This window comes from Rhinatrema bivittatum, chromosome 3, assembly GCF_901001135.1.
Source record: "Rhinatrema bivittatum chromosome 3, aRhiBiv1.1, whole genome shotgun sequence".
Lineage (NCBI taxonomy): Eukaryota > Metazoa > Chordata > Amphibia > Gymnophiona > Rhinatrematidae > Rhinatrema > Rhinatrema bivittatum.
Window position 1 is genome coordinate 295,047,394 of NC_042617.1, and position 21,866 is coordinate 295,069,259.

A 21,866-nucleotide genomic window follows, 5' to 3' on the forward strand; every position below is an offset into this window, starting at 1 on the left:
CTATTTCCTTCCAACTTACATTAGTCCAGTCATTGCAGTGACAGTCCTCAGCTGGGCGCAATGTACCAGAGCTCCTTCTGGAACACTGTAATTAGAGGCCCTAAATCCAGCTACGAGGTGTCACCATTAGGCAATGTCTAAGACTCCCCCTACTGCCAGAAGCCATGAATGCTGCCTCTACAACATCTCCAGTCCAGGTAACACAAGGAGCAAAAGACCTGAGCTGAGGCATTCAAATACCTAAAAGGTATTAATAATGCATAAGAAGCAAACCTTTTTCCAAGAATCCAAGCTGGCCCATTTGATTGCTTAACTATTTTTTAAATGTAAATGGTACCTTCAATCAGAGTACCTTACAGAAAAAGAAACACAACAGCAGCAGCAGCAACAGTACACGGTAAACGAAAAATGTAAGTGATGTGTCATTTTGAGCAAACTACGCAACATCACAAATTTACCACTGCCTAAAACGAAACTTCAAGATATTAAAGGTCTGTAGTAAAAAAAAAAATATATATAGAAATGATCTGGAAAGGAATACTTACAGGCCCCACAAATCCCAGCAAACCAGATCGAATAAAAGGCATGTCACCGACGGGAGCTCTGGAAGCATTCACTGGAACGACCTGGGAGAAAGAAAGGCCCAAAATGGGACATTGCAGATACAGCGAGAACCGTGCAAAACCTTGAGACTATGCTGGTTACGAAATTACATGTTTACAAACGTACGCACACAAAACCCATCGATCTTCTGTAAATTCTAAAAGGTCTCATTGTATAGGAATCAATCAATGGGTGACACTGCATTACAGTTATTTTCAAGGAAAGTTCAATTTTTAAAGGCTCTTAAGATATTGGTACAAACCTGGCTTTCACAGATTCAAATCTAAGTGTGGACAGTTCAGCCTAATATTCTTCTGAGGTACATGAAATGAGGACTAGCTGTAACTGGGCATTAAAAACTAATTCATCTATTCGTAAAGTGTACTGGATTGTAGGTGTTACAAAACTGAAAAATGTGAGGTCCATATTCATCGCCAATTAAACAGCTAAGTTTGGATTTAGCCAGGCAAATGATGGGATTTCAAAATCCCACCATTTTGACCTCCCCTGAGTTAGATGGACAACTTTTTATCCGGCTAAAAGGTTATCCAGCTAACTCATGGTGGCGTAAGAATATCCCGGGGTGGAGTCAGCTATCTTAGTTGGATAAACACCAATTTTCAGCATTACCTAACATAGCCAGATCACTTGAGAATAGCCATAGCGTTGCCCTAAAGTGAGCCAGATAATCTTATCCGGCTAACCAAGATAGCCGGAGGTATTCAACAGCATGTCCTCACTGCTGAATATCCCTGCAAAGTTAGCTGTTTAAATGTATCTGGCTATCTTTGATAGCCAACATCTGAATATGGACCTCTATGTGTTTTGTTTCCATTGTAAGTTTGCCTAGCGTATGAACAGTTTTCCAAAAGTACCACCTTGATCTGCTTGTAAAGTTTGCTATGGGCAGTATATAAGAACATAAGAACATAAGAAAATGCCATACTGGGTCAGACCAAGGGTCCATCAAGCCCAGCATCCTGTTTCCAACAGTGGCCAATCCAGGCCATAAGAACCTGGCAAGTACCCAAAAACTAAGTCTATTCCATGTAACCATTGCTAATGGCAGTGGCTATTCTCTAAGTGAACTTAATAGCAGGTAATGGACTTCTCCTCCAAGAACTTATCCAATCCTTTTTTAAACACAGCTATACTAACTGCACGAACCACATTCTCTGGCAACAAATTCCAGAGTTTAATTGTGCGTTGAGTAAAAAAGAACTTTCTCCGATTAGTTTTAAATGTGCCCCATGCTAACTTCATGGAGTGTCCCCTAGTCCTTCTACTATCCGAAAGAGTAAATAACCGATTCACATCTACCCGTTCTAGACCTCTCATGATTTTAAACACCTCTATCATATCCCCCCTCAGTCGTCTCTTCTCCAAGCTGAAAAGTCCTAACCTCTTTAGTCTTTCCTCATAGGGGAGTTGTTCCATTCCCCTTATCATTTTGGTAGCCCTTCTCTGTACCTTCTCCATCGCAATTATATCTTTTTTTGAGATGCGGCGACCAGAATTGTACACAGTATTCAAGGTGCGGTCTCACCATGGAGCGATACAGAGGCATTATGACATTTTCCGTTTTATTCATCATTCCTTTTCTAATAATTCCCAACATTATGTTTGCTTTTTTTTTTTTATAAACAATAAATGAAATGAAAGTAAGCTTATCTACTAAATGTCAACGAAGGTAACCTTAAATATATGCCCTAGATGTGGAGCTGAAATCCATATAAATCACTCAGACTGTCAGTGGGTGCTGAAAACCAAGGCTCTAAGATACATTCAATCCAACATGTGCAAATCTGAAAGTGCTGATGGTAGACAAAAAGCCAGCCACATATGTGTACACAGAAAAGGCACACCATTCACCGAGACCTACCTCAAATGTGCTCTTCGATACTCCAGCCAGACCATAATACATCATGCCACCCGTCTTGGAACTCACGCATATTTCTCCAATCTCATCAGTTTTACAAAGCTGAGGGATACCCTCTGGCTTCACTATGCACATTGCTCCTGAAACCAACAAAGCTACGTCTCAGGACTCAATCATTAGCAAAGACAGCAGAAATTATTTCTACCATGATCACATTTTCCCATGAATACTTCTCTCTCCCCCAATCTCCAGTTAAAAACTGTACTTCACCAAACCACTTGGACTAATCACCCAAAACAAAAAGAACAAACTGTTGGAGAACAGACATCATGGTTTAGAAAAACATGCTTAGAAACAACCACGCTGTTGTCAGCTGTGCAATGACATGATGGTACATTAGCTTATTTTCAACACTGGTGGAAGACTGGCCACGGGAGTAAAATATCAGTGGTCTAAAATTCTGATGGACATCGGGTCATTCACACTTAACGGTGCATTAAGCCTTCTGGCATCAGCACTGTAGCAAGTTTACCACTTAGAAAAGAGGTGTTTTACTCTTCTTTATTCTTGGGTTAAGCTGATACTTCACCTTGGGGGGGAGGGGGCGGGGGGAAGGGAGGGGCTTATTGCCTGGTCTGACCATGGTTCATTTACTTTGTATGTGTTCTTACGAATGCTCTGTTGTTGTGTTACCTGGTTGGTGAAAACTGAATAAAACTTAAATTACAAAAAAAAGAAAAGAGGTGTTTTAAATTGCTTCGGTGAGGAAACATGTATCTTTACACCACACCCAGGGTCACAGTCAGAGCAAATAGCAGCTGGTCAGTAACAGTATATCAAAAGGACAACTTCAACAGAGCACTTGGAAATCCTGGCGCCAGACTCTTACCTCCCGGCATCACATGCCCCACATCCTGTACAGTGAGAGCAGAATTTTTGTCCTCTGTGTTTACACGGATTACACTGTAACTCAGGCCATTCATTGACAGAATAGCTCTGCCTGGCAATGGCGTACCCTGAACTCCAGGTCTGTATTAAAAAAAAAAAAGTTACAAAAGAGCATAAAATTTAATTAAAAAAAAAAAAAAAACCAAGGCCATGGAAACGATACAAGAATGAAATAGAAGTCATTCTTCACTTCTACTGTTGGAAACAAAGAATCTGGATTCTTGGTTGGTTACTATAATAGTACTTAACAAGGACACAATGAGCATTCTTCCTCCATCACACACCAGTACAGAAGACAGCAAAACAATCATTTTAATAGAAACCCATCCAGGGCAGCCTGCCCCTGCGTTTTATACAATGTGGCAGTTTTAACATAATGTGCAGCTGGGAGTCTTTTAGAGGTATATATTCAGACAGTCTGGATAGCAAAGTTATCTGGATAAACTTATTCAGCTAACTTTAGAGACATATTCAATAGTGCAGCCGCACTACTGAAAATAGCCAGCTATCTTAAAGTTAACCAGTTACCTTTAGGACAGCTCTTTGGCCCAACCAGACTTAGGGCCTGATACATCAAGCTCTTTTCTGATAGACCCAGCATAGGGACAAAGATTTAGTGATTCTGTCCCTTAGTTGGCTACGTTAACTGGCTAACTGAATATCAGAGTTAGCCGGTTAATATAGCTAGCTAACTCAACCTTTCCCAGTTACGTCCCTAACTTACAGGCCGATACAGTAAAGTTCGCGGGAGAGCCGGCGAGCGCCCGCTCTCCTGTGTGCGCAATTCACTAAAACAAATTATTCAAATTAGGGCCCGTAGTAAAAAGAAGTGCTAGAGACACTAGCGCGTCCCTAGCGCCTCTTTTTTGATAGGAGCGGCGGCTGTCAGCGAGTTTGACAGCCGATGCTCAATTTTGCCAGCGTCGGTTCTCAAACCTGCTGACAGCCACGGGTTCAGAAACTGGACGCCGGCAAAATTGAGCGTCCGGTTTTCAACCCGCGAGCCCATTTTCAATTTTTTTTTTTTTAATTAATTTTTAACTTTTGAAACCTCCGACTTAATATCACCATGATATTAAGTCGGAGGGTGCACATAAAAGCAGTTTTTACTGCTTTTCTGTGCACATTCCCGGTGCTGGCAGAAATTAACTCCTACCTTTGGGTAGGTGCTAATTTCTGAACAGCGCGGGAATAAATAATAGGGCCATCAACATGCATTTGCATGTTGCGGGCACTATTAGTTTGGGGGGGGGGGTTAACAGGCGCACTGTACTGTATTGGCCTGTTAACCAGTTAAATTGTAGCCACTAACTTATTAGACAGCTAGAATTTAGGAAGAAAAGTGCCCAAATATTCATTTCACTGGTTAAATCTTCTGAACGTGAAACCTCTTATCAGAAGTTTCTGAGTAGTAATTGCAGAAGCAAAGTCGCCCTTCTGCAGGACTTCTGTGCGCTACCTTCGGATTGCTACAGTCATTGCTTCAGGAGATGTGGCACAGGGGCAGATGGCTTCAGGTTTAAGGCCATGGTTCTGAAACAAACTCAGGAAAGCATCGCAAGATGAAACAGACCCTGGAAAATAAAGAGAAACATGGCTTCAGGAATATTTCAGGGTGCACTAAACGATTAAACAAAAATTGACAATTCTGACAAAGACACCAGCAGCCTCTCCCCGATTCTCCTCACAGAGAAGTTTGCTCCCAGTCCCCGGGAGCAGGCACAGGAATAGAATCCAGACTTCCTGTTCGTTAGCCCCCCAGCCATTAGGCTGGCCCAGATACTGCGGCACCATCAAAACACGCCCTTTGGTAGCTTGCAGTACATTTTGGGTGTACCTGCAGACTTTATACCAATGCATAAAAAGTACCTGCACTGGTGTCAAATCTGTGGGTACTTTTTATGTGAACTTTCCTTTTGAAAAGTATTCCAGTTACTCGCACACAATTATACTTGCTAATCTGTCCAGATAGCAAACTTGCTTTTGCTGAGTAAACTTACTGTAAATAATTTTCATAGATAGCAAGATGAATTAGACATGACCATGGATAAGTCATCCAGTGTCACTGAATGGACTTATCTTTTCCTAGCTAACAGAGCTTTTAGTTCTACTGAGCATGTGCGGAACTCTCATGAGCCTCCTCAGTCATTACTAGAGCTAATCTTAACTAAGCAGTCAACTCTCTGGGGAGACAGGAGGGTATTTCACATGGCTAATTCATTCTATGTTCAGGAAACACCATTCAAGGTAAGCAAACTTGCTTTTTCTGTCAATAAGCAGGGCTGAAATAGCCATGACATGTGAGGAGTCCCAAGCTAAGGATTGCAGTTGCACATTTACTGAAAAGCAACTCAGAACTCACCATGGACAGTAGACTAACTGGGCAAACTGCTTGTCTGAATTTACTGTCATTCAGGCCGATTCATTAAAAAGTGCAGGAGAGCCAGTGCTCTGTGTTGAGTGCCTGCTCTCCCGACACAAGCCCAGGCACCTCTCCTGGGCGCGTGATTTTGTATTTAAATTAGGACCTGCACTAATTTTGCATTTAAATTAGGGCTCACGCTAATAAGGAGGCGCTAGCAGGTCCGACAACTGACGTTTAATTTTACTGACACCGTTTTTCGAACCTGCTAACAGCCACAGGTTTGGAAAACGGATGCCGGCAAGATTGAGCGCCCATTTTTGAACCCGCTGGTGGGCAGATTTTTTTTTTTTTTTTTAATTTTTGGGGTCTCTGACTTAATATTGCTATGATATTAAGTCAGAGGGTGTAAGAAAAGCAGTTTTTTCTGCTTTTCTGTACACTTTTCTTGTGCTTTCTAAGGTTTCTGAGAGTAAAATGTGTGGCTTGGCCGCATTTTACTTTCAGTGTTCCGTGGTAATAACTAATAGGCTCATCAACATGCATTTGCATGTAATGAGCGCTATTAGTTTCAGGGTGGTTGGCCGCGCGTTTTCCACCCGTTATTACCCCTTACAGTATAAGGGGTAATAATAGCGCGTCTAATACGCACGGCCAAATGGGGGCTAAACGGTGTGCTCGGCTGAGCGCACCGTTCTGTATCGGCCTGATTGAGAGGTTATCCAGAAAGTAATGTGATATGAAGGTGTGTACTGATGACCAAGGTGCAGTTTTGCAGATGTCTTCCAGAGGAAGAGCTTACAAATGAGCATTGGATAATGCCATAGTTCTAACTTAATGAGCTTTGACGGAGTCTGTAATTTTCAGGTCTACTGATACATAATGCTGAATGCATTCTGCTATCCAGAATGCATTCAGCATTATGTATCCAGACTGCAACCCTTACTTTTCCTGAATGACAATGTATGTTTAGTAACTGCTATACCTAGACTGTTAGGATAGTAAAATACAAAGAGCTGCAAAGTTTGACGATGTGGCTGGGCTTTTGAAATAGGTTAACACTCTTTTGCAGTCTATGGAATGAAGAGGTTTTTTTTAAACTTCATGAGTGTGCGGTCTTAGGAAGAAGGTAGGTAAAGGAAAATTGGTTCTTACCTGCTAATTTTCGTTCCTGTAGTACCACGGATCAGTCCAGACAGTGGATTGAGCCTCCTTTCCAGCAGATGGAGGCAGAGAAAAACTCAAAAGGTATCCTATATCAGGACAGTGCTCCCCCTGTGTCCCTTCAGTATAATAGTTATCAAAGCAGGAAAAAATTGTAAAGTATAATCTTAACCAGAGAAAGATCAAGCAAGTAAAACCTTTAACCTCCAAATTATAGCTCAGATATGCGTTGCTCTGATAAGCTTAGGAGATACTCCCAAAATCTGTAAATGAAAGAAACTTCAAGCGGTCGTTTCCAAGAAAAGTCAGAATGCAGGAAGGGCGGGCGTCTGGACTGATCTGTGGTACTACAGGAACAAACATTAGCAGGTAAGAACCAATTTTCCTTTCCCTGTAAGTACTTGGATCAGTCCAGACAGTGGGATGTACCAAAGCTTCCCTAAGTAGGGTGGGTCCGAGATAGTTCCGCTCAAAATACCTGTCTGCCGAAGGAACAAAAAAACTGGTGCCTGTACATCGAGGCGATGACGACGAGCGAAGGTACGAAAAGATTTCCAAGTAGCTGCTCTGCATATTTCTTGCGGGGAGACGAACTGGCTTCTCTGCCCAAGAGGTAGCCTGTGAACGCAACGAATGGGCCTTTAAGCCCTCCGGAACCGGCTGGCCCCGACAGATATACACCGTCGCAATCGCCTCCTTTAGCCAGCGAGCGATGGTAGCCTTAGAAGTCTTGTTCCCCTTATTGGGTCCGTTCCATAAGACAAAGATGATCAGAGACCTGAAACTCATTTGTGACTTCTAAGTATTGCAGTAGCACTCTTTTCACATCAAGGCGCCTTAGGTCTCCGCTAGGTGTGCTCACAATGTCGTCTGGAGAAAAGGCAGGTAGCTCCACTGACTGATTTAAGTGAAAAGAGGATACGACCTTTGGTAAAAAGGATGGTACTGTCTTGAGGGAAACACCTGAATCAGAAAAACGAAGAAATTATTCCCTACAAGACAAAGCTTGGAGCTCGGACACTCTCCTGGCCGAGCTGATAGAGATCAGAAATACTGTCTTAAGAGTCAGGTCTTTGAGCGTGGCCCGCCTGAGGGGTTCAAAAGGCGCCCCACAGAGAACTCGAAGTACCAGATTAAGGCTCCACGACGGACAAGTAGCCTGGACAGGCGGGTTCAAATGCTTAGCCCCCTTGAGGAACCGCACGAAATCTGGGTGGGCCGCCACTGCGTAACTATCGATCCGCCCTAAGAGGGAACCGAGAGCTGAAACTTGAACCCACAGGGAACTGAAAGACAAACCCTTGGAGAGGCCATTCTGTAGGAAACATAGAAACATAGAAACGACGGCAGAAGAAGACCAAATGGCCCATCTAGTCTGCCCAGCAAGCTTCACACATATTTTCTCTCATACTTATCTGTTTCTCTTAGCTCTTGGTTCTATTTCCCTTCCACCCCCACCTTTAATGTAGAGAGCAGTGATGGAGCTGCATCCAAGTGAAATATCTAGCTTGATTCGTTAGGGGTAGTAGCCGCCGCAATAAGCAAGCTGCACCCATGCTTATTTGTTTTACCCAGACTATGTTATTAGCCCTTATTGGTTGTTTTTCTTCTCCCCTGCCGTTGAAGCAGGGAGCTATGCTGGATATGCGTGACGTATAAGTCTTCTCCCATGCCGTTGAAGCAGAGAGCCATGCTGGATGTGCATCGAAAGTGAAGTATCAGGCACATTTGGTTTGGGGTAGTAACCGCCGTAACAAGCCAGCTACTCCCCGCTTTGTGAGTGCGAACCCTCTTTTCTTCTCCCCTGCCGTTGAAGCAGAGAGCTCTGCTGGATGTGTGAAGTATCAGTTTTTCTTCTCCCCTGCCGTTGAATCAGAGAACTTTGCTCTATATGCATTGAAAGTGAAGTATCAGGCTTATTTGATTTGGGGTAGTAACCGCCGTAACAAGCCAGCTACTCCCCTCTTTGTGAGTGTGAATCCTTTTTTCCACATTTCCTCTTGCTGTTGAAGCTTAGAGCGATGTTGGAGTCACCGTAAGCCTGTGTATGTTTATTTAATAAGGGTATTGACTCCAGGCAGTAGCCATCATTCTGGCGAGTCACCCACTCTTCATTGGCAGCCTCTTGACTTTATGGATCCACAGTGTTTATCCCACGCCCCTTTGAAGTCCTTCACAGTTCTGGTCTTCACCACATCCTCCGGAAGGGCATTCCAGGCATCCACCACCCTCTCCATGAAGAAATACTTCCTGACATTGGTTCTGAATCTTCCTCCCTGGAGCTTCAAATCGTGACCCCTGGTTCTGCTGATTTTTTTCCTTCGGAAAAGGTTTGTCGTTGTCTTTTGATCATTAACACCTTTCAAGTATCTGAAAGTCTGTATCATATCAAAGATAGGAAAGATAGGACCTGGGACACCGGGGACTTGCACGCCGGTACTCCCAAGTCAGCACACATTGTCTCAAACACTCTCCATACCCGAATGAAAGCGAGAGAGGCTGAAGTCTTATGCGCATGCAACAAGGTGGAAATAACCTCCTCCTTATAACCCTTCTTCCTCAGTCTGCACCTCTCAAAAGCCAGGCCGCTAGATAAAAGCGATCAGCCTGATCGAAAAATATGGGACCCTGCCACAGTAGGTTTGGGAGGTGACTGAGGCAAAGAGGACCGTCCGTTGTGAGGTTCACCAGATCCGCGAACCATGGTGTCTCTGGGGCCATTCTGGCGTTACGAGAATGACCGGCCCATTGTGAAGCTCTATTCTTTTGAGTAATTTTCCCACCAGAGGCCAGGGTGGGAACACGAAGAAGAGGATGTCGCGAGGCCAGGGTAGCACCAGGGTATCCACCCCTTCCGAGCAGTGCTCCTGTATGCGGCTGAAGAATCTGGGAGCCTTTGTATTTTTCAGAGTGGCCATCAGGTCTAAGTGGGAGGCTCCCTACTTGCGCATGACAAGATCCATTTCCTCTTTGGACAACTCCCACTCTCTGGGCTCTAGGAGTTGATAACGTAGGAAGTCGGCCTGAATATGCTCCTTCCCCGCAATGTGGGAGGCTGCCAGTTGAGCCAGATGGCATTCCGCTCAGGAGAATAGCTTGCTGGCTTCCAGCCGACTCCTGGTGCCACCCTGGTGATTGATGTAAGCTACTGTGGTGGCATTGTCAGAGAGAACTCGCACTGCTTTGCGATGGAGCAAGGGCAGGAACGTCTTGAGCGCAGAGGAAGGCCGCCACTACCACCATGACCTTGGTAAATGTGCATGGAGCGGTGGCGAGACCAAACGGGAGCGCTCGAATCTGGTAATGCCATCCCAGGATGTTGAAACTGAGATACGTCTGGTGTTCCTGGCGGATTGGGATTTGAAGGTAGGCCTCCGTCAAATCGAAAGAAGCAAGGAATTCGCCTGTGCGAACCACCACAGTGACCGCCCTCAGGGACTCCATCCGAAAATGGGGGACCTTGAGCGCCTTGATGACTCTCTTGAGGTCCAGGATTGGTCAAAAAGAGCCATCCTTTTTGGGAACCACGAATTAGATGGAATATTGGCCTGACCCCTGTTCCTCCAGGGGGACAGGGACTATGGCTCCGAGCTGTTGAAGCCTGTCGAGAGTCTGGTGCACAGCTGGACGCTTCCGAAGTCTGCAGGGAGAAATTAAATAGCAGTCTGGAAGATCCCAAGCAAGTTCTAAAGCGTAGCCATGATCAATTACTTCAAGGACCCACTGATGTGAAGTAATTTTGACCCATTCCTCGTAAAATAGGGACAGATGACCACCTAAATTGGGAACAGAGGAATGGGCTGGCCGCATCTCATTGTGAGGACTTTGGGGCGGATCCTTGAGGGTTACCATCCCGGAATGGCCGTCGTCCACGACAGGAATGAGAGTATGATTGAGATCTAGTGAAGGGACTTCTTTGAGAAACCCTCCATGGCTTGCTGTACCTGCGCTGCCCCCTGAAACGAGAGCGCGAAGGGACTTGGACTGTTTAGGGCGGTCCTCAGGCAGCTTATGAATCTTGTTGTCGCCTAAAAATTTGATAAGCTGTTCCAGGTCCTCCCCAAAAAGCAACTTACCCTTGAATGGGAGAGTACACAACTGCGATTCAGAAGAGGAGTCTGCCGCCCAATTTCACAGCCAGAGGAGGCGACTGGCAGACACTGCTGAAACCACAGCTCTGGCCTGCACCCTGAGATCATAGAGGGCATCAGCCCCATACGCAACCGCAGCCTCCAGCCACTCCACCTGTTCTGCCTCTGCAGACGGGAGGGTCCTGGGTGCTGAGTAGTTGCTGAACACACCTGAGACTTGCCTGCTGCATGAGACTGCTACAGACTGTCACCCGAACACAGAGCGCTAGAACTTCAAAGATCCTTTTGAGATGAACCTCCAACTTCTGTACCTGAAGGTCCTTCAAAGCTGTCACTCCAACCACCAGGATGGTGGTTCTCTTTGTGACAGCGGAAACCAAAGCATCCACCTTAGGGACCTTGAGCATCTCTAGGCAGTGGTCTGGGAGGGGATAAAGCTTGTCCATTGCTCTACCCACTCGTAAGTCGGATTCCGGAGCTTCCCATTCCCGGAGAAGTAACTTCATTAGCATAGGATGAAAAGGGAAGGTACGTGGAGGGGCACTCAGTCCTGCCAGGCCAGGGTCCACGTTACTGGAAACCAGGGTACTAGCGGCTTTCGCCGGAGGGGCATCTATGCTCAACTCGGCAAAGGGATGAGCAGGTCCAGCTCCTCCTGTTGGAACAAGCATAAGACCCACTGGTCGTCCCCTTCGACCGGTGGATTCTGAGTTAAAGGATCTGCATCCGGATCAGGCTCCAGGAGCTGAGGAGGTGGGGTAGGAGGATCTGGCAGGTTTTGCACCCCTGGTATGGTCCGAACCCAATTAGTCCCCTGGGAATCTGGGAGCTTGGATTCCTGGTCTGTAGATACCCTAGACACCTTTGCAGGTGGAGGGTCTATAGGAACCTTCACAGGTGGGGGGTTCTTTGGGGGGATCCTCCTGCTGCAGCAAGCTAGCGACATAAGCTCTGTGTAATAAAAGCATAAAATCAGTAGTAAAATGAGAAGGGGCTTTCCCTGGAATTGGAGGAGGGGGGATATCGTCCTGAGGGTCCAGGATCAAATCCGGAGAGTCCACGGGGCTTAAATCCGGAGGGAATTGATGAACTACAGAATCCCTTCCCCCATCTAGCAAAGAAACAGGCTCGATATGTGCAGCAGGCCGGATCTCCACATGTTGATACAAAATGGCGATCGAAGCATCGGGAGGGAGGGGGGGTGAGGAGTTGCCGCAGGAACGGCAAAGTCCTTCTGTGCCTGGCTGCTGCAAGCGGGAGAGAGAGAAAACTGCTCTCCGCTCCTTCCCCCTTAAGCTTTTTTTTTTTTCCAGACAGCTTAAAGTGACAGAGGAATTTTACTTCTCTGACAACAAGAGACCCGAAGCATGAAACTTCTCAGGAGTCTTAACGGGGGAGGGACTGGACCACCAGTATCACTCCAGAGCCAGGCAAGAGGCCACCGGGAAAAGGGTCCTAGGCTGAATAAATCAAGGTGACAGGATCCCCCCCCCCATCACCCTAGGCCCAAGCAAGAGCAAGGAGTCAGCACTCCTGATGACTAAACTTTTTTTTTTTTTTTTTTTACTTTTTAAACACTGGGAATTAAACCAATACTTGCTTGAGAAGGAGGAAGAACTTCCGCAAACCAAAAACTGCTACAAAGAAAGGGAACCATAGGTTCTGCTATCTGCATCTGCTGGAGACAGAGAAATACTGAAGGGATGCAGGGTGAGCACTGTCCTGATATAGGATACCTTTTGAGTTTTTCCTCTGTCTCCATCTGCTGGAAAGGAGGCTCAACCCACTGTCTGGACTGATCCGGGTACGTACAGGGAATACCGGTTTGACTAATATGGCAAGTTGATATTATTTTAGGCAGAAACTTCAGGTGGGTGCGGAGTATCACCCTATTGTGGAAAATTTGCAAGTACGAAGGTTAATGAACTAATGCCTGAAGTTCACAGACTCTTCGCACATAAGTTACTGCTACTACAAATATTACTTTCCATGTTAAAAACTTCAGAGAATGGATAACAGGAAGGACTTAATCAACTGAGAAAGAAAACATTCAGATTCCAAGGCACAGGTGGTTTTTATATTGGAGGTCTGAAATGTCTGTATGCCAATGAGAAGTCTAAGAAGTAAGATGGAAAAGTAAGAGTGTATAACAGTGTATGATGAGACACTTAATTGGCATCTCAGAGCCATGGTGGAAGGAGAGTAACCAATGAGATAGTGCTATACCAGGGTACAAAATATATTGCAATGATAGGGAGAAGCAATTTGGAATGGCATAGGGTCCAAAAGGATAAAGATCCTGCAAGAGACTAAATGCAGAATAGAATCTTTTATGAGTAGAAATTCCATGTGTGTTGGGGAAGAGTTTAGCAACAGGAATATACTACCGTCTATCTGGCCAAAATGATGGGACAGATGATGAAATGTGAAGAGAAATTAGGGAAGCTAATCAAATTGGTAGTGAAGTAATGAAAGATTTCAATTACACCAATATTGACTGGGTAAATGTAACATCAGGACATACTAGAGAGGTAAAGTTCCTGGATGGAGCTTTATGGAGAAATTGGTTCAGGAACAGAGGAGACAGGGAACTATTTTAGATCTAGTTCTTAATGGAGCGCAGAATTTGGTGAGAGGTTTCGGTGGTGGGGCCGCTTGACAATAGTGATCATAATATGATCAAATTTGAATTGATTGAAAGGGGGGCAATAAGTAAGTCTACGGTTCTAGCACTAAATTTTCAAAAGGGAAACTTTGATAAAATGAGAAGCATAGAAAAAAAACTGAAGTGTAGCCTCAAAGGTTAAGAGTGTAAAAAAGGCATGGACATTGTTAAAAAATACTCTTAGAAGCAAGGTCCAGATGTATTTCACACCTTAAGAAGCATGGAAGAAAGGCCAAATTGCCAGTATGTTTAAAAGGTGAGGTGAAAGGGGCTAATTTAGCCACAAGATCTTCCTTCAAAAATTGAAAGGATCCATTTGAAGAAAATAGGAAAAAGCCATAAGCATTGGCAAGTTAAATATAAAAAAAATATAAAAGACAGACTAAGAGAGAATTTCAATAGTAGTCAGCCATAAAGGCAAAAACTCATAACTTTTTAAAACAAATCCAAAGGAGGAAACCTATGAGGAAGTCATATGGACCGTTAGATGATCAAGATGTTAAAAGGGAACTTAGGGAAGATAAGGCCATCGCAGAAAGACTAAATGAATTCTTTGCTTCTGTGTTTACTGATGAGGATATTGGGGAGATACCGATTCCAGAGAAGTTTTCAAGGGTGACAATTCAGATGAACTGAATCAAATCACGGTGAACCTGGAAGATATAGTAGGCAAGATTGACAAACTGAAGAGTAGCAAGTTACCAGGACCAGGTAGTATGCATACATCCCAGGTTCTGAAAGAACTCAAGAATGAAATTTCATACCTATTACAAGTAATTTGAAACCTATCATTAAAATTATCCATTGTGCCTAAACACTGGAAGGTGGCCAATGTAAGCCCGATATTTAAAAAGGGCTCCAGGAGTGATCTGGGAAACTATAGATCAGTGAACCTGATTTCAGTGCCAGGAAAAATCGTGGAAACTATTATAAATAATAAAATCACAGAACATATAGATTGATATGATTTAATGGATCACAGCCAGCATGGATTTATCCAAGGGAAGTCTTGCCTCACAAATCTGCTACATTTTTTTTGAAGGGGTTAATAAACATGTGGATAAAGGTGAACCGGTAGATGTAGTGTATTTGGATTCTCAGAAGGCGTTTGACAAAGTCCTGCGTGATAGGCTTCTAAGAAAACTAAAAAGTCATGGGATAGGAGGTGATGTCCTTTTGTGGATTGCAAACTGGTTAAAAGACAGGAAATAAAGAGAGTAGGATTAAATGGACAGGTTTCACGGGGGGGGGGGGGGGAAGGTAAAAGAGTGAAATGCCTCAGGAATCTGTTCTTAGACCAGTGCTTTTTAATATATTTATAAATGAAATGGAAAGGTTAGGGCTGTTCAGATTGGAGAAGAGACGGCTGAGGGGGGATATGATAGAGGTGTTTAAGATCATGAGAGGTCTTGAACGAGTAGATGTGAATTGGTTATTTACACTTTCGAATAATAGAAGGACTAGGGGGCATTCCATGAAGTTAGCAAGCAGCACATTTAAGACTAATCGGAGAAAATTCTCTTTCACTCAACGCACAATAAAGCTCTGGAATTTGTTGCCAGAGGATGTGGTTAGTGCAGTTAGTGTAGCTGGGTTCAAAAAAGGTTTGACAAGTTCTTGGAGGAGAAGTCCATTAACAGCTATTAATCAAGTTTACTTAGGGAATAGCCACTGCTATTAATTGCATCAGTAGAATGGGATCTTATTAGTGTTTGGGTAATTGCCAGGTTTGGCCTCTGTCGGAAACAGGATGCTGGGCTTGATGGACCCTTGGTCTGACTCAGCATGGCAATTTCTTATGTTCTTATGAGTGAGGTGATCAAATTTGCAGATGACAAAATTATTCAGAGTAGTTAAATCACAAATGGATTGTGATAAAATTACAGGAAGACCTTGCGAGACTGGAAGATGACTTATAATGCGAGACCTTGTGAGACTGGCAGATGAAATATAATGTGGACAAGTATAAGGTGATGTATATAGGAAAAAAAACAAACCATGCAGTAGTTACACAATGTTAGGTTCCATACTAAGAGTTACCATGCAGGAAAAAGATCTGGGTGTCATAGTTGATATTACATTGACCTTCTTTTTCATTTTTTATTGTATTTTTCCTGGGAGTTTAATCAGTGTTTATTACAACCACAGCAAAATGATATTTACCTAGAAAAATGACAAGTTCTCTCCCCCCCCCCCCCCCCCTCGATTTCTCCCATTTTTGTTAATGTTGTATTACAATAAAAAGTGAAAATGAAGGTTCCTTAAAATAAGGGAAATAATCCCTGGGTGGCTGTGAATGAGGGTTCAAAATACCAGATCCTGGCCCCCCAATAGAAGCAGGAAGAAACTGCTGGATTTCCAAAAAAACACTTTAGGATAAGTAAAAGTGGAAGAGCAGCACTCACAAGGATTGGCCCCATCCGTTACAATGAGCATGCGCAGAGAGCTCAGGCTGATGTCTCTCTGATCCCGATGTGCAATCATTGCCCAGTGGAGGTCGCGGCACTTCACTACTGCCACTCTGGCTGCAGTAAGAGAAAATAAATCAGGGCTGGTTCAGTGAGCACAAAGGGCCAGCCCAGCCTAAAACCCAAGCAAGACATCTGTCTGGCACCAAGAAATGTCACATATCCAGGTTCTAATCACCAGTCAAAAGTAGATGGTGCAACACCCACACTTCTTTTTTTTTTTAATTGAAGAACAGTAAAAATATTAAGGCACTGAATATATTTACAAACTTCAAGTGCTCAAGTTACTTGGCCTTTCACCTTTTACTTCACAATAAGCTGACATATTATAATAGCCAGGTAATGCCCTTCCCAGTTCTTTTAAATGTGTAAATGAGCAACAGGCCTCCTCAGGCCTCCTCAAACAATCAGAATGCAACATGAGAACATGCAATGTAGCTCATCCTATTACCTTTATGGGCATATACCCTCTGTACCCAGGAGAGTGGGCAGGCTTTCATCACAGAGTACGGGACACTGATGGTGTGCATTTTATTCATTACATTCTGAAAAGGCACAAAGAAACGTCAGCAAACCAAGAGCAGCAGCTCTGGATAAAGTATTCTGAATACAAAAACTCCCCACACATCGCAGGGAAGGAGCAGACATACTGGGAAATGCTTCTCAAAACCAATCTAGCTAAGGTTTTGCAGATAGTTCAATCTAGATAAGGTTTTGCAGATAGTTCAAAAACAAAGCAATGTAAAATTGTGACAAACCTGTTTAATATGAAGAGTTATTTTTGTAATGTTATTATAAACACTTTTGAAAAATAAATTACCAAAAAAAAAAAAAAAAGCATTTGCAGAGCTTACATCAGAAACCTGTGACTAGAGAAATGATTTAACACAATTACATACATATATATACACACACATATATAAAGATTTCGAATACAAGACAAGAAGGGGGAACCAAAATTAATTGTATCCAACAAACAAGAGAGATAGGGCCAATGGACATATCAAATGCCTTTTCAGCATCAATAGAAACAAACACTGCTGGAGTATCTCTCTTTAACCCGCCATGCTAGGTCAATTTTTCGCACATTATCTGCAGCCATTCTTCCTGGGATAAATCCTGCTTGGTCTGGGTAAATTATTAATCTGGCCATCGCTCGTTTCATGCGGTTTGCTAATACCTTGGCCAAAATTTTTAAATCAACATTGATCAGTGAAATGGACCTATATGTTCCACAATGGGTCAGGTCGCGACCAGGTTAACTAGTACAGAAATCCCTGCAACATTTGCACTAGCTGATAAATTATCAGCTCTTAGAGAATTAAACCATTTTAGTAATAAAGGGACAATCTGAGATGAGAATTTTTTATAGAATAAAGCTGTAAAGCTGTCTAGGCCAGGTGCCTTATTCACTTTAAGTTCCTTAATCACATGAAGAACCTCTACAGAAGATATATCCTTATCAAAAAATTGTTTTTCAGCTTCAGTGATAATAGAGAGATCAAGTTTAAGTATTCCTCCATTTGGCTCAGAAGAATATGAGAGTCGGCCGTATATAACTTTTTATAGAAGTTCATAAACCTCCGCCTCATATCCTTAGGGGTGGTCAGCATGTGGCCATCCTCTGCTTTGATTTTAATAATTTGTTGTTGGGCTATGAATAAGAACATAAGAAAATGCCATACTGGGTCAGACCAAGGGTCCATCAAGCCCAGCATCCTATTTCCAACAGTGGCCAATCCAGGCCATAAGAACCTGGCAAGTACCCAAAAACTAAGTCTATTCCATGTTACTGTTGCTAATGGCAGTGGCTATTCTCTAAGTGAACTTAATAGAAGGTAATGGACTTCTCCTCCAAGAACGTATCCAATCCTTTTTTAAACACAGCTATACTAACTGCACTAACCACATCCTCTGGCAACAAATTCCAGAGTTTAATTGTGCGTTGAGTAAAAAAGAACTTTCTCCGATTAGTCTTAAATGTGCCCCATGCTAACTTCATGGAGTGCCCCCTAGTGTTTCTATTATCCATTGTGCTAATAGACGACTAGCTTTATTTCCCCATTCAAACTGTCCCTGGCGCAATCGGTTCAGTTGAAAAGCCACCTTATCAGCTTCTATTGCCTGTAAAGCATCTCTAGCTCTCTGCAATTGTTTTTAGCTAGTCTTCACTAATTTTCTCTTAAGAATCATTTCCAGAGATTTTCATCTCTGCTTTTAGATGCTTCTGTTTATCTATTCGGGCCCTTTTCAAAAAGGGCTACCTGCGCAACTAGTTGCCCTCTTATTACTGCTTTTAATCCTTCCCATAACAGAGAAGGGCTTATTCCATCCACATCATTAAGATCTACATATTCATTTATTACGTCTGCGACTTGCGAGCAAAACATGTCATCTCCCAACAGAGTGGTATTGAGAGTCTAGAAGTGCCCTCCTTCCGTTTACATGTTGCACTCGCAACATATAGGGGTGTGATCAGACCATGAGATTGGCCCTATCTCTGCTGTTAAGGCCCTAGATAATATTGATTTATCTACCAGGAAGAAATCAATCCTGGAGTTATGATTGATATGGGCTTGAAAAAAAAGTTATAATCACGATCATGCGGGGACTTATGCCTCCAAAAGTCAATCAAATCCCATTTCTTCATTAGCTTCTGAAGCCAGGCTCTAGCCAAGCCAGAGCTACTTCCTCCAGAGTTATCTACCTTAGGCATTAAGGTTAAATTGAAGTCACCTGCCACGAGTAAGTGACCCTCTGCTTCAGTTCTTAAGAATTTACTCAACTCGGAATAGAAAATAGCTGCAAAATATTGCATGGGGTATAGCGACCACTGTAGTAACGACTCCTATCATTTTTTAATGTGTGTTTCTTGTAATAGTACAAATGTTGCGCCCCCACTTAATATTTCAGATTTAAGTAATTGTCGCTTCCTGGGGATCTTTAACCTCTTAACGTTTAAAGACATTATTGAAATATAATCCATCATTTTCATGTAAAAGGGGTGGTAAGCATATAAGCCAGATAAAATAAAGTCATCTTTTTCCTACTTCTTAGATATTTAAAAGAGTTACATGAACAGGTGTAAGCTATCCAGGTATTAATCCCTGCACAAAATCCATCACGACTGCGAGTGATAACTACGTGCCATTTTTTAGGCCCTATATGCGCTGACTCCCCTCCCCAACCACTCCCCTAACCCACCTGCTATTAAGCTATAGCAGAATTGCCATTGCAGCAAGAGGGGGTAGCATGCTGGACACAAGATCCATACTCCTAACCCCGAACTCAACATACGAAATACAAAATCCCCTTAATATTTCAAACAGTACAAAAAAAACCCTTACAGATTATGATAGGATAATAAAACTAAAGTTAAATCATAAGTTTCTTATCCGACCTTTGTCAGCCAGATATAGGAATATGATAAAATAGCTATAGGAAACAAAAAAAAAAAAATCATCCTTTCCCACTGTCTTTAGAGGAGAGGAAATCTCAATGTCTCCTCAATCTTCGACCATTTTTCCTCACTCTCTGCCATCTTGGGGTGTCCAATTCTGAAGGTGCTGCAGGGTCTATTCTGTGGTCTGATCTTCTTTGTCATGTAGCCAGCTTCTACTAATAGAGCCTCTGCCTCTTCTACTCTGGACACTTTTGCTGTCGAGCCATGTATAGTCAAAGCTAGTCCAAAGGGAAACAACCAGCTGTACTTAATCCTCTCTTTTCTCAACACTGCAGTTATTTCTCTGAAATCCGCTCTTTTTCATAGTGATGGGAGACAGATTTGCAAATACAGAGATGTTGTGAGTTTCCCCAAGTCCATACTTGTTTTCTTGCTGCGCTCAGGATTTTTTCTTTTAGGGGGAAATCGGTGAAAGCATGCCATTGCATGCAGTTTATTTCCAATTTTAGGTCCCAGTGTGCGGTGTGCTCTTTCCAATTTTATCTCTGCAAAGCTCTGCTGATCTTCTGTGTTTGGATTTTGATTCAGAAAAAGATAAGCATATTTTCCTCACCACTGCATGACAATCTGAGTATTCTTCAGTTTCAGGCACACCACGAAATCTTAGGTTGCACTGGCGTCCTCTATCCTCCAGGTCCTCCATTTTAGCATTTAAGGTTTATTTTCCAATGAAAGTTCAGCACATATTGTGTCCAGGTGCTCTATTTTTTCCCCCTGTGCATACAGCCTCTTGTCACAATCATCTACACAAAATTTCTTCTTTAATTTCAGCTATGAGGCCCATCAACTTGCTTTTTGAGTCTTGCATATCCTTGCGCAAGTCACAGAACCACTGCCAAAATTCAGCACGAGTCAGGAGATTTGGCAATGATGTCTTGGCATGGTCCCCCGCCGGGCTACTGCCATTTCAAGATTCTCCGGCTCCTATCTGGCCTCTAGTAGTCCGGGCCCCGGCGCATCTTCAAGGCCTTAGACATAAGAAAATTGCCGAAGATCCATATTTTTCTTCTTTGCTGCCATCGCTGATGCTGTCACACATGTTATTGTTCGCTTGAGGGGAAATCAGTGTGGGGATTACTGTTTTTTGGTTTGTTTTTTTAGCGAAATCGCTTGGGGAAGAGCAGAGCTCGAACTCAGGCGACCATCTTCTTCGGTGGCCACTTCCCCTCCTGCTTTATCCTGCTTTCTACAAAGAACCCCCATTACAAGTAAGCAACTTTCCTTTCTCCATCATCAATCAGGATTAAATCAACCTTAACCAGAGTGGAGTCCCAAACTGAGGATTGCCTTGTGGAATAACTAACACACAAACCTGGATCCCAATTAATGGACAGTGAAACTACCGGGTGAACAGGTTGAGCAAAATTTCTTTTCTGAAGGTTCTGTCTCTGTGGGACATATTGTGTAGACAATAGTGGGACATGAAGGTGTGAATTGATGACCAAGTAGCAGCTTTGCATATATCTTCAATAGAAGTGGCCCTCAGCTGAGCCACAGAAGTCGCCATGGCTCTCATTCGATAAGCCTTGACAGTCTGTAATTTATTTATTTATTTATTTAACATATTTCTATATCGGTCTTCATGAAGGGATTCATATCAGGCTGGTTTACATGGAACTTAGGGGAATAACTAGTAAACCAACAAGAGAGCCGAAGCAAAGTTACATATAACAAGGAGATAGAACTTGGGAGCTAGAGTAGCCAGGAAGTAGAAAGACAAAAATTAACTAGAGGTAAAATACATATGAATAGTACTGAGACTAGTGCGAATGTCCCATCAGTTGGGCTGAGTCTGGATTGAACACCTTAGAAATTAGGGGAACGCTTGGAGGAAAAGCCAAGTCTTAAGTTTTCATCGGAAGGTAAGAAGGCAGGTTTCCAGTCTAAGGTCAGTCGGCAATTTGTTCCAGAGGACTGGGCCCACTGTGGAGAATGAGCGCTCTTTGGTGGAAGTTAGGCGGGCGGATTTATTTGGTGGGACTAGTAGAGTTCCTTTATATGCTTCTCTGATGGGTCTTGCAGATGAGTAGAGTTTGAAATGGATCTGAAGGTCTAGTGTCAGTTGATTGTGGATGGTTTTGTGGATTATAGTGAGTGCTTTATGTAGGATTCTATATTTTATTGGCAGCCAGTGCAGGTTTCGGAGAATAGGGGTGATATGAGCTCGCCGGTTGGTATTGGTTAAGATTCTGGCTGCTGCATTCTGGAGCATCTGTAGAGGTT

The 21,866-nt window shown here is 43.2% G+C and overlaps 1 protein-coding gene across 4 annotated transcripts in view; it reads right to left on the minus strand.

Moving 5' to 3' along the window:
* The window catches only part of DIP2B (disco interacting protein 2 homolog B), a 433,878-nt gene that overhangs the window by 86,690 nt on the left and 325,322 nt on the right, over positions 1-21,866 (minus strand). For all 4 annotated transcript variants that reach the window (XM_029594985.1, XM_029594983.1, XM_029594984.1 and 1 more), the window contains 6 exons: positions 16,632-16,725; positions 16,118-16,237; positions 4,890-5,004; positions 3,372-3,511; positions 2,486-2,622; positions 546-626 (listed from right to left, as the gene is read on the minus strand). In XM_029594985.1, the coding sequence (XP_029450845.1) occupies positions 546-626; positions 2,486-2,622; positions 3,372-3,511; positions 4,890-5,004; positions 16,118-16,237; positions 16,632-16,725 (687 nt within the window). The remainder of the gene's footprint in view (positions 1-545; positions 627-2,485; positions 2,623-3,371; positions 3,512-4,889; positions 5,005-16,117; positions 16,238-16,631; positions 16,726-21,866) is intronic.